Genomic DNA, 15,995 nt, shown 5'->3' on the forward strand with positions numbered 1-15,995 from the left:
TTCCAGACGCATTTAGCTGCTAGAAGTTAGTCAGATAAGGTTTATATGTTCTCCTTAATGCCAACTGTGCAAATAATCATCGATAAGATGCTTATGATAAGCCGTTGTTTGTTTACCTTCAAGCTTTGCGTGTGCCCATGAAACAGCCTGTGAGCGGCAGCACATGCACATATTACGAACATCTCGACATGCGAATATGATCCTGTGAAAGTTGTTTACAATATTGATCATCAAAAGAGTTTGTAATTTAGTCAAATGTTTACAAATACAAGCGCAGCCGTTTAAAGCTCATTTGTGGTGAATGATGTCAGAATTTACCGGTATTTTGGAATGGATGTGTGAATGCTCTTTTCCGGAAAATTTCCGTAACGTCCTCGCCTGTGTGAACAGCGCTTTTTTGAACATACCGGTAAAGTCGTTCCGTAAATTTTCCGGATATTTTCCGGTATCACTGTGTGAAAGGGGCTATAGTCAGACTCACCAGATGAGGAATCAGGCAGCGAGCACAACATCACCACACACACTAACAATAATAATGGAGTCTTCATTCTGCAGCTATGAGAAACCACAGGAGAATGTCCGATGCTGCGTCCAAAATGTGCAAACAAATCGTAGTTTAGGAGTTCCCCAAAGTTACCCGGATGATCCACTGTTTCGTCGTCACTTTAAACGTGACGTTTTGTTAACTAATATTTAATTTAGACACAACATAAACAGATCTGAGAAACAGTATATGCCAGCATTGTGATATCAAACAAGAAAAGAAAAGAAAAAAAATGGTGGAAATATATTAAAAACTTTACTCAATTGGGAGAACAGATTTTAAGACGATTCAAATAACAATGCCCGTGTGCCATCTAGTGGAATAATCGAATAGCATATTGTGCCATTTTCATAATAATAAATATGAAATTAGGTTTTCTTTAGAACAGAAATGTTAAATGATTGATTCTGTTTATAAAATAGACCTCATGAATAAAATGTAAAGAACATTTATTTCTAAAAGCTGCATTTGAGGAAATTATCCTAGTGACAGACAACACTGTTCATCAAATAAATCATTTTTTAAAAATCATTTATTAACAATTAACAGAATAATTATTATAACTGATCCTCAAATGTAATGAACACTGTTACACAAACAGGGCTTTTAAACTTTTAGATGCCACACAGGCCCAAGACCCAATTTATACTGTGAAGGTATATTATTATAAATGGTTATGAAATATTATTTGCTATACATTGCTCAGCATATATAAGTACCCCTCTCATAAATCTCTTTTTTTAAATTCATATTTTAATAGGAAGCTATACACTATTATATTTGCATATACATTAGATTAATCAATGCTGAAGCCAAATCTGGAGATTATCTAACAAAATAACTTACGATAACGGTCCTAAAACTAGTACAGCCAAATTTATAAGTAATAGAAAATTATTACATTCAAATTTAAACAAGAGGAAATTTCAAGAGAAGCAAAAAAAAAAAAAAAAAAAAAAAAAAAAAAAAAAATATATATATATATATATATATATATATATATATATATATATATATATATATATATATATATGTATATATATATATATATATATATATATATATATATATATATATATATATATATATATATATATCTTTACATTTCTAAATATGTTTGGTGAAAAAAATATTATTTTAATAAAAATATCATATTCATATATATTCAAATGAACCAAAATTGCCTATATTCACTGAGAAATGGATAAAAACATACATTTGCAATATGGGGTGTACTCAATTATGCTCAGCACTGTATATTTAAAGTATAAAATAATTTCAGCTTCTCTTCTATTATATTAATATTATTAATTCTTGTAATTTAAGCAGCACTTATAAATAAACTATTTAATTTAATTATATTTAAAAACATTTGTATGACAGTTATTTGATTATTTTACCTGTATTTATTTGTTTGTTAAAATAGACAGTTTGCATATTTATTTGAATCTATTTAAAAAACTTTGGTATATTTTTAGATTTTATTGTTATTTTTTATTATATTTTATTTAAATAATTTTGCAATACTTTAATTATTTAAAAAAAATCTCCAAATATTTCAGAGGCTCCGGTTTGTAAAGCTGACCCAAACTATACAGAAAAAGAAACAGTAGTAGTATTTGACAACTAACATGAGACTATTTTAATAAGGAATAATAGTAACACTCAACATTTGCATGAGATCATGAACATTTATTGACACATAAACAAGATCAACACATTTGAATAATACAGAATAATAATACATGCAATACATTACAATAACAACACTCTGAAATGTTGAGATACTATTTTGCAGCTTTATTTTACAAATGGTCATATGTATGGGGTATGTATCCAAGTAAGTGCAGAAAATATCTTCCAAGTTTCATACTGATGAGCCTGAACCTGATTTCATGTTTATGACCTTCTGGACCCACTCATTGTCTGGATTCATACAGAGATGTTTCTTTGCTATTGTAACAAACCTAAAGCAGATGAGAATAAAGCTTTAAACATGAGTATGAAGTGAGAATATATTGTTAGCAGTAATATATAGAAGAGATACTCACACAACGTGTTTGAGGGGGCAGCGGCTGCTTGTCCAGTAAAAATACTCCAGTCGTCTCAGAGGAATTTTGATGTTACTGCCTTTACCAAAGCAGCACATACTGTTTGCAGCATCAGCAGATTCTTGACCTTAAAATGTAAAAGGTTTACATGTAAAATGGGATTCAGCCTGTTTGTTCATTGGTGGTGCTAATTGGGGGACTTAACAGTTCAAAGGGGTGCTAAATAAAAATAAAACCATTAAATAAGGAAACATAAATGAATGCATGGACTCTCTCTGTATAGCAAATATTGCAAATTCAGGAACACATTACATTAAGGATTAAAGACTGTTTAATTACATGCTCATAACATTTGACTTAAATATAAAAATCAGGCATGATGTATTAAATATGTGCTAATTTTCATACAATTCTAACACAAAATTCAAATTAATTGGATAAATTCAGGTTCTACATTTTATTATTATTATTTTAAATTATTAGAGTCAAGGGCTTATACAGTTATTTTTGTATAAAATTGGTCAAACAATATAATTTACTTAGTTAATAATGGTTAAATCAGAGAAATGATTGTTTTTTAAGGAGAAAGACTGCCTTGCTTTGGGAAATCTGGAGCAAGAAGCACTTTACATCCCATGAAAGAGGAGAGAGATCAGAATCAGACTTACCATCTGAGGGTTGAGGCAGAAGAGCGCAGCACAGCACTGCAAACAGTAAAGCGGTCTTCATGATGATCTTCATTCTTCAGGTATGCTTGATGAACCAGTTGAGAGATACTGAGTCTGAGTGTCTGGTGAACTGCCAGAGCTCCATTATATAGAGAGAGAACATTAGTTAATGTCAATTCTGAAAGAATTCCCCTGCTCTAAATCTCTGGATCAGTGACGCAAACTTTTTTGAGTAGGAAAAAAAATGCCCGTCTTCCTCTGCATTTTTAAAGTGCAATATATAAATATAGATTATTCAGCATAGTGCAAACTACAAAGGAAATACCCCGAGCCTACAGTACTGAAGCTTTCTAATTAAAATGACCTCCTACAAATATCCAAATATAGATGCGTGTGAAAGTGACAAGCCCAGTTTCTCTTCGTTCATCAGCTAATTAAAGTGTGAGCGTCATCTTGAAAGTGAAATGTAAACACAAACACCATGTATGATTCACATTGCTCCCTTTCAACATGTAAAACATTTCAGTAACCTTATCTCTGCAAAATATTTAGTATATTGTGTGACATTTGGATCACAGTGTTTAAATGTTTACAATGTTTTTAAAAACATATTGAGGACAATATTATTAGCCCTGGTCTGAAATATTATTTTAAAAATATTTCTCAAGTGATGTTTAATGGAGCATTAATTTTCACAGTATTTCCGATAATATGTTTCTTCTAGAGAAAGTCCTATTTGTTTTATTTCAGCCAGAATAAAAAATGAAGTTTTGTTATTGGCATTGATAATTCAAGAGACTTTAACATTCATGGAACTATTTAATTCTCCAAAAGACTTTTTAGATCATGGTTCTTTCAAGAACCTTTCACTTTAAGATTGTTTGAGGAACCAAAACAGTGGCGTCATTGTTAAAAAAAAACTTGTTAGTTCTTCCTGGAACCTTAATTTTTAAGAGCATAAAAACGAATAGCTATATTTCAGAAATACAATTTTTTAAATTTTGTTTTAATGAAGGAAACAATCTTGCAAACATGTAGACTAACATTTATAACCAAATATGTCATAATTAGACTCACAAACTGAGCACAACACAGTGTCAGAAACATGATTGAACCTTTAATTATTCAGGCATGATTTACCTCAAGAGAACAAAATATGATGAATATGTACTGCCAGTATAGATGATAGAAAGAAATACCAATTGCTGATTCAGTAAACCAGTAGCACCCTTCTTCTGGGTAGAAAATAACACGGGGTCTTTTATCTTATCTTCTGCCTGAAGATGTAAGTGCTATTTTCATATAGGAAATACCCTATACATCTATCTATAGGCTACCAGAGGTGTCAAACATGCTGCCGGCAAAGGTTAAACAACTATATTAAGATTAGGTGACATCAGCAAATGGCACCCAGAAGCTATTGACATTAAATTTAGTGAAAAATCAAAATTATACATTTGGTTTTCACTTTCTGGAATAAGCCACTAAAACCTGTGATATTTGCTGACAAATAATGTCCTGTGTAACTGATAACCCAACCCGACTGATGTCTGCTAGTGTATAATGTATTGTAGTCTCACTTGTTTAACCAGAGAATGATAATACATTTACAAGCTGTCAAACAGTTCTACAACATATATTAGCCTTCCCTATAATTCAAATTAATTTTTAGTGGCCCTAAATTCAAAAACAATCCTAATTTCTAAAAAAAGTTGTGAAGTTACATGTAATTTTAGATTTTTCTATTTGTTTTTTAGGCAATTTTAGTTGCCAATCATTCTGTAAAATTTACAAGAGCACTGCAAATTAACAATTACAATTGCGCTGTAGTTTTACAACACAATCATAATTATAAATGGTTATAATTTATAAATAATTATATATTGTAAACTTTATAAATTATTGTTAATCTTTACAGTATTACAGGTAAATTTTACAATATTACTGGCTATTTTACAGTATTACTGTAAAATTTACAAGAGCACTGCAAATTAACAATTACAATTGCGGTTTAGTTTTACAGCACAATAGTAATTATTAATTTATAGTGTGTTTGTAAATTTTACAGCATTACTGGCAATTTTAACAGTATTACTGGCATAATTTACAATAGCACTACAAACTCATAAATACAACTGCACTGTAGTTTTACAACACAATCATAATTATCAATTTATAGCGTGTTTGTAAATTTTATACATTATCGGCAATCTTTACAGTATTACTGGTAAATTTTACAGTATTACCGACTATTTTACAGCATTACTGTACAATTTACAAGAGCACTGCAAATTAACAATTACAAATGCACTGTAGTTTTACAATACATTTGTAGTTATTAATTTATAGCGCGTTTGTAAATTTTAGTGTTACTGGCTTTTTTACAGGATTACTGGCCAATTTTACAGTATTACTGTCTATTTTACAGTATCACTGGCAAAATGTACGAGAGCACTGCAAATTAACAATTACAATTGCACTGGTAGTTTTACAGCACAATTGTAATTATTCTTTTATAGCCCATTTGTTAATTATTACAGTATTCCTTCCAATTTTTACAGTTTTACTGGCTATTTTAAAGTATTGCTATCTATTTTACTGTATTACTGGCTATTTTACAGTTTTTCTGGCAAATTTTACAGTATTACTGGCTATTTTACAGTTTTACTGGCAAAATTTTACCGTATTACTGGCTATTTTATAATATTACTGGCAATTTTCATTGTATTACTGGCTATTTTACAGTTTAACCGACAAATTTTACAGTATTACTGGCTCTTTCATAGTATTACTGGTGATTTTACAGTATTACTGGCTATTTTTTACAGTAATTCTGTAAATTTACAAGTGCACTGTAAATTTTACAGTATTACTGGCATCCAGAATTGCCAGTAATAATGTAAACTTTACAGCATTTTTTACTGTGTATACACTGTAGCTGAAAAATGTATCACAAAACAACATCTCAACAATAAGCAGAATAACTGAATCCTGTTTGTATACAACTAAAAATGATTAAAAATGCGAGTCCATCGTCAAATATTTATGACTTTATATAATTGACAAAAACACAAACAACATATTTCCAGCTTTTTCGCTGATCAGATATTCTATAAAAATAAGCCAATTTAGATTTTGAAAACTGAACATGTTTTCAAATAAGAATGTTTATTTATAGATGCATAGTTCTCTGTACCTGTATGGGTTCATTTGTTAGTCTGATTTAATGCAAATAAAAATAAACACCAGACTAACTTGGAGTGTGTTGTCCTAACTAAAATTGCGGACAGTTTTTTTTTCATTGAAAACTGGAAGGAGGTCTAAATATAATATGACAGATGTTGTTCAAAAGAACATTTAGGGGGAACTGAAAGAATTTTTATTTACTAAGTAATGTACAAAAACGAACTTCCTCACATATTTTGCTTGGAAATGGCCCACATTTCAAAAAGAAGTCTATACTTTTATGGACTCCATAAACTCTTACCTAATTACTATTTTCCTAATTTTCTATTTTCTATCCTTTGAATGACTGAGCTTGTGTTTGTAAACTTTAGGAGGCTCTGTCTTTTAGTTGATGGTTTCAATTTTGTTTAAACCTTTAGCATTCATGCAGCAGCTTTAGTCCTAGAAACAAACAAAAATACTATAGGAGAGAAACATGCAGGTCTGATGGGGCATATGAGTCTTGCTCAATAGTAAAACTTGTATTCCAGAGCAATTCTCACAGAGGTTGCTTCATCACACACTTGAAAAAAATTGCATTTGCAGATTTTACAAACTAGTTATTTAAAACTAGCTGAAACAACACAATTCATTCATTCATTCTCTTTTCGGCTTAGTCCCTTTATTAATCCGGTACCCAGGGGCCAGCCGAGGCTCGAACCAGCAACCTTCTTGCTGTGAGGCGACAGCACTACCTACTGCGCCAATGCGTCACCTGAAACACCACAATTCATGAGGTTTTTTTTTTTGTGACAACTCAGTTGTTTCACGTTTAATCCAGCTAAATCTGAACAACCTAATGAGTTAACCTTATTACTACATGTACCAACACAAATTAATTATGTGCAACCTAGCCTTTTTATAGTGCAGTTGTCCTTTACCATCTCATCTAAATCTCATCCTAAACAAGAGTTAAAGATGCTAAAATGTGATTCAACATCATGATCTTATTGCTCAGGTTTTTTAGATGTAGAAATATTCTCCAATAATAAAGAAATAAAAACAACATAGCATATTTTAAAATTTAAACGAAAACAGTCCTCGGTAAAACACAATCATGTGAAGGTAAATAGATGGGTGGGGGATTACATAGTGTCGTTATTTTGGGCAGCATGAGAAGAGGAATTTTTTATGCCTGGGCATGAAACTGGTGGGCTGGTTGGCGAGGTGGGCATGGGTCTGAGGGGGAGGCTGCTTTTCTTATCATAACACCTCTGTTAATGAGGACAGGGGCGGATGTTACACGATTTTAGGCCGGAAAATTCCACAGTCGCCCAGGCCATCCTCAACCAACACTTCAACAAATAATAGTCATAAATAAAACAAACTATTATACACTCCAAAAATAGTTTTTGCTGCTTGTTCAAACTACACTAAAAAAAAATATTCAAAGATGATTCCTTGGATTTACTTAGTTTTTTTAAGTTTAGTGGTTGCAAACCATTTATTTGTGTTGAATTTAAACAAACAAATTAAGTTGAACATTATTAAACTTAATTTGTTTGTTTAAGTTCAACACAAATAAATTGTTTGCAACAGTTCTGCTTGCAAAAATTTTTCAGTGTATGTATTTAAAATGAGCTGAATCAACAGAATTACTGAGCTGTGTTTAGGACAACTTCATTGTTTTGTGTTCAATCCACTTACATTTGTATAAACAATTAAGTTAACTCAATCAATTTGTGTTTAAGCAACATGAAGCAATTGTGTACACAATGTACATGCAAAAAATATTTGTTGTGCTTCATCAAACTACAACCCGAAGTAGAAAAAGTTGGGACAAAAACAAAACGCAAAAAAAAAAGAAAAAAAAAGTGATTTCTAAGTTTAATTTGACTTGTATTTCATTGCAGACAAACAGGGAAAAATTAAGGCAGCATCTTGTGCTCCAAAGTCTCTATGTACATTTTAGCATTAATAGTGCCATTATAGAAGTGCAAGTTACCACAACCCCATATCGTAACAGACCCTGGGTTTTTACTCGATGCTAGTAACATTCTGGATGATCCTTTTCTTCTATGGTCCAGAGCACACGGCGTCCATTTCTCTCAAAAAATACCTGGGATACTGATTCATCTGACCACAGTTCACGTTTCCACTGTGAGGGTCTATCCAAGATGCCTCTGAGCCCAGAGATGTTGATGATACTGCTGGACACTGTTAACACAGGGCTTCCTTTTGCCACAGTACAGTTTTTACGGGCATTTGTGGATGTAATTATGTATTGTGATACTTGACAAATGTTTTCCAAAGTAGTCCTGAGCCCACATGGTGATATTACTTATAGACTAATAAAATCTGAGGGATCGGAGATAATGGTTGTTCAGCTTTGGTTTGCGCCTCTGGTCTTTACAAAAATTCCTCCAAATTCCTTGAATCTTTTAATGATGTTATGGACTGTTGAAGGTGAAATATCCAAATGTCTCCCTGTCTTTCTTTAAGGAACATTGTTTTTAAACATTTAAATAACTTTCTCACATATTTGTTGGCAAACTGGCGATCGTTGGCCCATCTTTGCTCCTAAAGGACTAGACCTTTCTTGGATGCTGCTTTTCTTCCAAAATATAATTACAATCAGCTGTCGACATCACTTATTTCAAATCAAATCATTTTTAACCAATTTACCCAATTACTAGCTCAAAACTGTTCCTATCACAGCTGTTTTTGGAATGTGTTGCAGGTCTGAACGACAGGAAAGGATGTATATTTACAAATGAAATGAAGTTGACCAGACAAAACACAAAATATTTTGAGTAAATATTTTGTGTTCATATTGTCTGCAAATGTAAGTCAAAGTAAATTTAGAAATCACTAATTTCTTTTTTATTTGCTTTTTCCATACGGTCCCAACTTTTACTGATTTGGTTGTATTTATTTAAAATTAACTAAAACAACATCGTCCTTTTGAATTATAGGGATAACTTAATTGTTTCATGTTCAGTCCACTTCAGTTTATTAAGTTAACTTATTAGATTTGTGTTAGGACAACATGAATGCATTGTTGGAACCTGGAATTTTTTACAGTGTATTTACAGATGAACCGACCGGAGGTCTGGACAGATGGGGAATTTAGCAATATTTCACTTCTGCTTCTTAAAGTGTCTTCTTTCTTTGTGTGGTTTTTCACTTTTTACTCTTCATGACCTCTTTCTGATCCCCGCATGTCTGTTTGATTTTATGCACAGAGAGGATGTATATCGAACCACATACAATGATGACATTTGATGACATGATATTTGTTTAATTATCATTCATTTAAATCGATTGCTGAATTTGGAAATGATCACTTTACTAGTGTTATGACCAGTTATGTAAAATAATTATTAACTGAAAATCTTAAATTTATTGGTCTCAAACTGTATTCCTGGAGAACCAAAGCTCTTCACAGTTTGGCTCCAACTATAATCAAACACAGCTGATCCAACTAATCAAGCTGTTCGAGACTACTAGAGACTGTGTGAATTGAAGGTGGTTGGATCTAAAATTAAAATAGATTAATAAACAGATTTATTCCTTAAATACACTCAGTTCTTTATTGATTGTTACATAATATCTTTAACAACCATAGAAACTTTTTATTTAAAAACAAATCTTTTAAAATAAAACCTTTTTGGCTCTTCCTGGTACCTTTCTTTTAAAAGAGTATAAAGTGGGAGTTATCCAATATTTTCTGAGACAATGGCATGATATTTTTGATAAAGAAAAAATAAAATTAACATTTTTTTAGAGGGACGAGGCAGTGATGCAATGGGTAGTGCTGTTGCCTCATAGCAAAAAGGTTGCTGTGTTGCTGGTTCGAACCTCGGCTCAGTTGGTGTTTCTGTGTGAAGTTTGCATGTTCACCCTGCCTTTGCGTGGGTTTCCTCTGGGTGCTCTGGTTTCCCCCACAGTCCAAAGACAAGCAGTACAGGTGAATTGGGTTGGTTAAATTGTCTGTAGTGAATGTGTGTGTGTGTGGATGTTTCCCAGAGATGGGTTGTGGCTGGAAGGCCATCCGCTGCATAAAAACTTGCTGGATAAGTTGGTGGTTCATTCTGCTGTGACGACCCCGGTTTAATAAAGGGACTAAGCAGACAAGAGAATGAATGAATATTTAAGTGCTTGGGGATTCCTTATAATAAATCAATCATAAAATGTGCTCCAACCTAGCCCCACCACATTTTGGTTTGCTGCCTCAAGACAACAACGTGCAGTTAGGGCACTAAAACACCAAGGTTTTTTTGTATGTTATTATATGTAAAATGAGGTACAAACAACCCATAAATACATTAGAAAAAGTGTTCATTTAACATAAACAACATCAACAAGTAATATTTCATTAATAACTAGCCATGATGTATTGTATGTTCCTGTGGCGTACTGAATGAATGTACTTATTTACCAATGTTTATAATTCACTGTGGGACCTGTGAAGCAAATATGGGTGCCACATTTTTGTCACTTGGCTTTAGGTCAGGGGTGCCCGAACCTGATCCTGGTGGTACATAGTTCTAACCCCAATTAGACACCTGAACCAGCTACTCAGGCTCTAACTAGCATACTGGAAATGTATTGACAGGTTGGCAACAAAAATTTTTGCAGGACACTCCAGGACAGAGTTTTGGGCACCTTCCTTTGGTTGAACCTTTGCATCCTGTTACTCTGTATCTCCCTTTCTGTGTATCTATGACCATCAAGTGCACTGTAAACCCAAATTAGTTGACTTTACTAGATTGTTGCGTGGGAACTCGTTGCATGAAATAAGTTTAGTTTTTACATATATTCAACTAAATAGGTAAAGCTGCATTAAAAGAAAATTTGTGGGTGTAGAAGACAAATCAACTTTTAATTAGTAGTCTTTAGTAAAAAGAAAACTGTGACTTGATAGGGCTTCTGAAGGGTTGCAATGATAAGTACTAGATAGGAACTGGCAAAGCTGACGATCTAAAGGTCCCTGGTTCAATCCCGGGTTTCGGCAAAGCAGTGTTGTTGTTCAGTTTTTTGGCATGAGGGTCAGGGAACCGAAGGTCACTCAAAAAGCCTAGCTGCTTCACATTTAAGTCCACCTGCTTCCACTTGACCAAAACGCCATCTTCCTTCCAGATGGTCACTCGTCGCTTCTAATGATGATTCCAATGGCCTAATCGACAGCGATCTTAAATATGTTTAGCGCTTTGATGTCCCACTGCGGACACGCCGTTGACTAAAAGAAAACTGTGACTTGATAGGGCTTCTGAAGGGTTGCAATGATAAGCACTAGACAGGAACCGGCAAAGCTGACATAAGAAGTTTCACTATAAAGTCTTAAGGTGCAACCAGCTATGCAATGAAAGCCAGTGTGAAACGCATGAAAACAGATGCGGAGATTCATGTGGAGAATGCGGGCATCGATCCCGCTACCTCTCGCATGCTAAGCGAGCGCTCTACCATTTGAGCTAATTCCCCTTGCTGGAAAAAAATTTGGCTATTTTCGACGTAATCAAAAAATAAAAAAAAAGATCACATCTGCTCTGCGGTGGCCCCTTTGCCCTGCTTGATATTTATTCGTCAAATTGCTTGGAATAGCATGCTTTTTTTAAAAGGTCCTACCCGGTCCTGCTCCAGGGAACATGTGAGGAGTCCTGCATGCCGAATGACAAGTTATCCCTAAATCACTCCACATTGGCACTGCCCTGGATTTCTATGTTAGCGTGCAGAAAGTGGTCGGTTAGCTCAGCTGGTTAGAACGTGGTGCTAATAAGCCCAAGGTTGCGGGTTCGATACCCGTACTGGCCAAACTTTTACCCTCCTACGCCTCAGATGCATTCAAGAGCTCTGCTCGGTCTCACCGGCATCCATGCTGCAGAGCAGCTGACATAAGACAGCCGAAATAGCTCAGTTGGGAGAGCGTTAGACTGAAGATCTAAAGGTCCCTGGTTCAATCCCGGGTTTTGGCAAAGCAGTGTTGTTGTTCAGTTTTTGGCATGAGGGTCAGGGAACCGAAAGTCACTCAAAAAGCCTAGCTGCTTCACACTTAAATCCACCTGCTTCCACTTGACCAAAACGCCATCTTCCTCCCAGATGGTCACGTCGCTTCTGGTGATGATTCCAATGGCCTAATCGACAGCGATCTTCAATAGGTTTAGCGCTTTGATGTCCCACTGCGGACACACCATTGACTAAAAGAAAACTGTGACTTGATAGGGCTTCTGAAGGGTTGCAATGATAAGCACTAGACAGGAACCGGCAAAGCTGACGTAAGAAGTTTCACTATAAAGTCTTAAGGTGCAACCAGCTATGCAATGAAAGCCAGTGTGAAACGCATGAAAACAGATGCGGAGATTCATGTGGAGAATGCGGGCATCGATCCCGCTACCTCTCGCATGCGCCTGCAGCATCCCGTCTACAGAGCCAAAGTAAGCCCAAAGTTAGCCCACATGAGCCAATCACGTCTCACCTCGGTGGCTTACTTTTGACCAATAGAGTTTAACCCCTGTGGCTTACTTTTGACCAATCACGTTTGTCTTTGCGCTGACGTCATTTCGACCAATCGCGTTTCACTTCAGTGGCTTACTTTTGACCAATCGCATTTCTTTTTGCTGTGACGTATGTTTGACCAATCGCGTTTCTCCTCGATGGCTTACTTTTAACCAATCACACGACGCTTTTATTATAATCGTCATCTTTGAATCAGGTAAGCCAGATGTAACACTACTTTATTATTAGTTTATTATTAGTTTATTATACTGTGTGTATTTCTGTTAAATAATAAGTTACAATCGACAGCAAGTTAACGTTATGGCAGATGTTTTCTTCATAACTTGTAAAACGGTAATGTTTCCCATGATAAATACAGAGCAAATGTCGCTCGTGATCAGAAAAGGTGGAATCATCGCCATTTGGTTAAATGATTAAACAAAATGTTCTGATATTTGTTTAGAATAATAATGCCCCCATTCGACCTAGCAATATTGGGCCCTATAATCGCGGTGTACACTCTAAAAAGTTAACGTTACTGTACTTAAATGTACAGTTACAGTTACTTATAATGTAATTGCATGAAATACAGAGTTAAACAGTTTTTTCTTAAACATTTAATTTAGCAAATAATTCTATAATTTTAAAATAATTCTATTTTAGGTAAAACAAAGTTATATTTATAAAGACGACTGCACAAACTTTAAAAACATTTGAGTTTAACACTTGTTTATGACAATATATGATATATATTTAGTAATTAGATTGTATTGTATTTTATAAATCTATTGTAAAAATATTATAAGCATATATTGTATTTTGTTTATTTTATTACTTGTGTTTTCAGATATATTACACAACAGAATAGTTATATTAAATAGCTGAAGTACAAACATTTTATTTATTAAAGTCATAATGTAAAGACTTAAGAGTTTAATGTGTATATTATAACTTAATGTTTTAATTTCTGTTGTTTCTCATTTATTTATATGGATTTTAAGTTGTACTACCATGCATATATTAGGCATATGTGTAGAAAATTCACCAGAAGTCCATTTTATGGTCATGGTCATATTTACTACTGCAATAATATGGATTATCTACCTTGTTAAATTATTGTTTCACACTTAATGTAAATGTATCTTTCTGATTGCTCTAGGTAATGTTCTCTCTAATGTTTTTTTTTTTTTTCAGAAAAATGTATGCATACCCGATTTTCCGCCGCCAATCAGCGACATCAAGCAGACTCCTCTTGGGGCCATCTGCAGAGGCAGAGCGCCTTGTAAGCAGGGAGTCTGGAAGGGCCAAACCCAAGGAAGAGGTGCTGGCAGAGGCCACTGCTTTCGTCAGCAGCAATGGTGGAGACTCCAGTGACCAGTTTTTAGTTCTGGCTCACTGCAAGATTCAGTTTGGCAAGTACCAGGGCCAAAGATTTAGATGGCTCCTAGAGCATGCTCTGGGGTATGCGGTGTACCTGGTGCTTAGCATTTCTGATGAGAAGCTGCAGACAACACCCTTGTCAGAAAACAAACACCTGTTTCTTCAGTACACTTCCTCCATCAGGGAGATTGCAGAAGAAGTAGAGAAGTACCAGAGGAAACAGGAAATGCAAGCAGAAGCCAGGGCAAAAGGAGATACAGGGTGCTTGATGGTGGAGTTTGGTGACTTTAAGGGCCGGTCCATGAAAGATGTGTTTGAGGACCAGAGCAAGGAGGCCCAAGCCCTCATCAGGTACCTGGTTAAGGCAGATGCCAGGCCAAAAACCAACATGGCACTTTTCAAGACGTATGTCCTGAAAAGACTGGCTTCTGCTGCTGCCTCTGCACCTCCACCTGCAGCATCCAGTGTCCCTGCTCCTCCACCTGCAGCCATCCAAACAGGTGTACAGCAGACTGCCACTGTGAAATCGCTGTTGGCAAGGGGCAAGCACTTGTCTCCTTCACAGCTGGCAAAAAAACTGATGTCACCTGTTAAACCCTGTAAGTAGGAGAGTGAATACTGAGCATGATACAGAATTATCCCAACAGCAGTTATATATGTGTTTATTTATTGTTATGTCAAACTTTCTGTTTCCAGATCCAAAACTGCAGTCCACTGTATCTCCTCCTACAGCAGAACCCCCAGCCAAACGTATGGCCCAAAGGCAGCTTTTTACTACTGGTAAGTAAGCACCATCGTATTGTACATTTGGCTGTGTGTATTTTTTACAGTAATATTGTAAATATAAGATTTATGCTCCAGGCACTTCCAGATCCACAGCTGAAGATGATGAAGAACTGGTGTTTGCTGCATCACAATGTGAAGCACAGCTCTTTGCAGGTGTGGCACACGACAAAAATGAAAATGTTATAACAATATTTTGTGAAAACACACTAAGTATTTTTTTTTACAAAAAATAATGAATCAAATTTTTATCTACAGTACAGAGTTGTCACATCATGCCTCAAGCGGGATGCATTCTTTGAGTGCACTTCTTCAAAACCTTAAGGATATTCAAAGGTTTCAGTGTATTTATTTGCGTTTCCGAACTAATCATTATTGAACATTCATCAGATAACTTTTCCACGTCGCTTGCTCTTCTCACTCACTCTCTTAGATGGTGGTGATTCATTGCTGTCATTATCAGCTGAGCAGTTTTTCCTTACTGTATCTGTGTGCATGCTTCATGTCTTTGTGCTTCAATAATTTATACTAATCATGCCTCATTTTACTTACTCCATTTCATATGATTCTCACTCGCAGAGAATTGTGTTAATTCCATATCCCTTTCATCAATAAAGTGCACACTAATTTCTTTGCTTTCTAACAGTACCATTCTCTTAACTTGTATTTCTAAGTATACCCATATTAATAATAATACTTATCCAAAACTATTGCTTCACTGGCTGTTCATGGGCATAATTTGTGGCACCTTACTATCAAAAGCAACAGTCATCATAATATTGTTAACCATAAATTGTTTGTTACTATTCACTCAGAGGCCTGTGCCAATCCGTCTCCATCAGCGGAAACAGCAAAAACACCAGATCTTCAACATCATCAGCCACCAGTTGAGCTTCCTGTTCACTGGAA

General features: G+C 34.8%; 1 protein-coding gene and 2 non-coding genes across 4 annotated transcripts in view; 1 reads left to right on the forward strand and 2 right to left on the reverse strand.

Annotated features, from left to right (window-relative positions):
* Positions 1-2,215: 2,215 nt before the first annotated feature.
* ccl39.6 (chemokine (C-C motif) ligand 39, duplicate 6) overlaps positions 2,216-15,995 on the reverse strand; it is a 41,945-nt gene continuing 28,165 nt past the window's right edge. For both annotated transcript variants that reach the window (XM_087311940.1, XM_087311941.1), the window contains 3 exons: positions 3,264-3,402; positions 2,596-2,722; positions 2,216-2,511 (listed from right to left, as the gene is read on the reverse strand). In XM_087311940.1, the coding sequence (XP_087168066.1) occupies positions 2,412-2,511; positions 2,596-2,722; positions 3,264-3,336 (300 nt within the window). In that variant the 5' untranslated portion in view covers positions 3,337-3,402 and the 3' untranslated portion in view covers positions 2,216-2,411. The remainder of the gene's footprint in view (positions 2,512-2,595; positions 2,723-3,263; positions 3,403-15,995) is intronic.
* trnaa-agc (transfer RNA alanine (anticodon AGC)) lies at positions 11,840-11,912 on the reverse strand. Its single transcript has one exon. It is a non-coding gene; the product is annotated as a tRNA-Ala (tRNA).
* Positions 12,331-12,403, forward strand: trnaf-gaa (transfer RNA phenylalanine (anticodon GAA)). Its single transcript has one exon. It is a non-coding gene; the product is annotated as a tRNA-Phe (tRNA).

The sequence above is a fragment of the Danio rerio genome, chromosome 25 (assembly GCF_052040795.2).
Source record: "Danio rerio strain M-AB ecotype USA chromosome 25, GRCz13ab, whole genome shotgun sequence".
Taxonomy (NCBI): domain Eukaryota; kingdom Metazoa; phylum Chordata; class Actinopteri; order Cypriniformes; family Danionidae; genus Danio; species Danio rerio.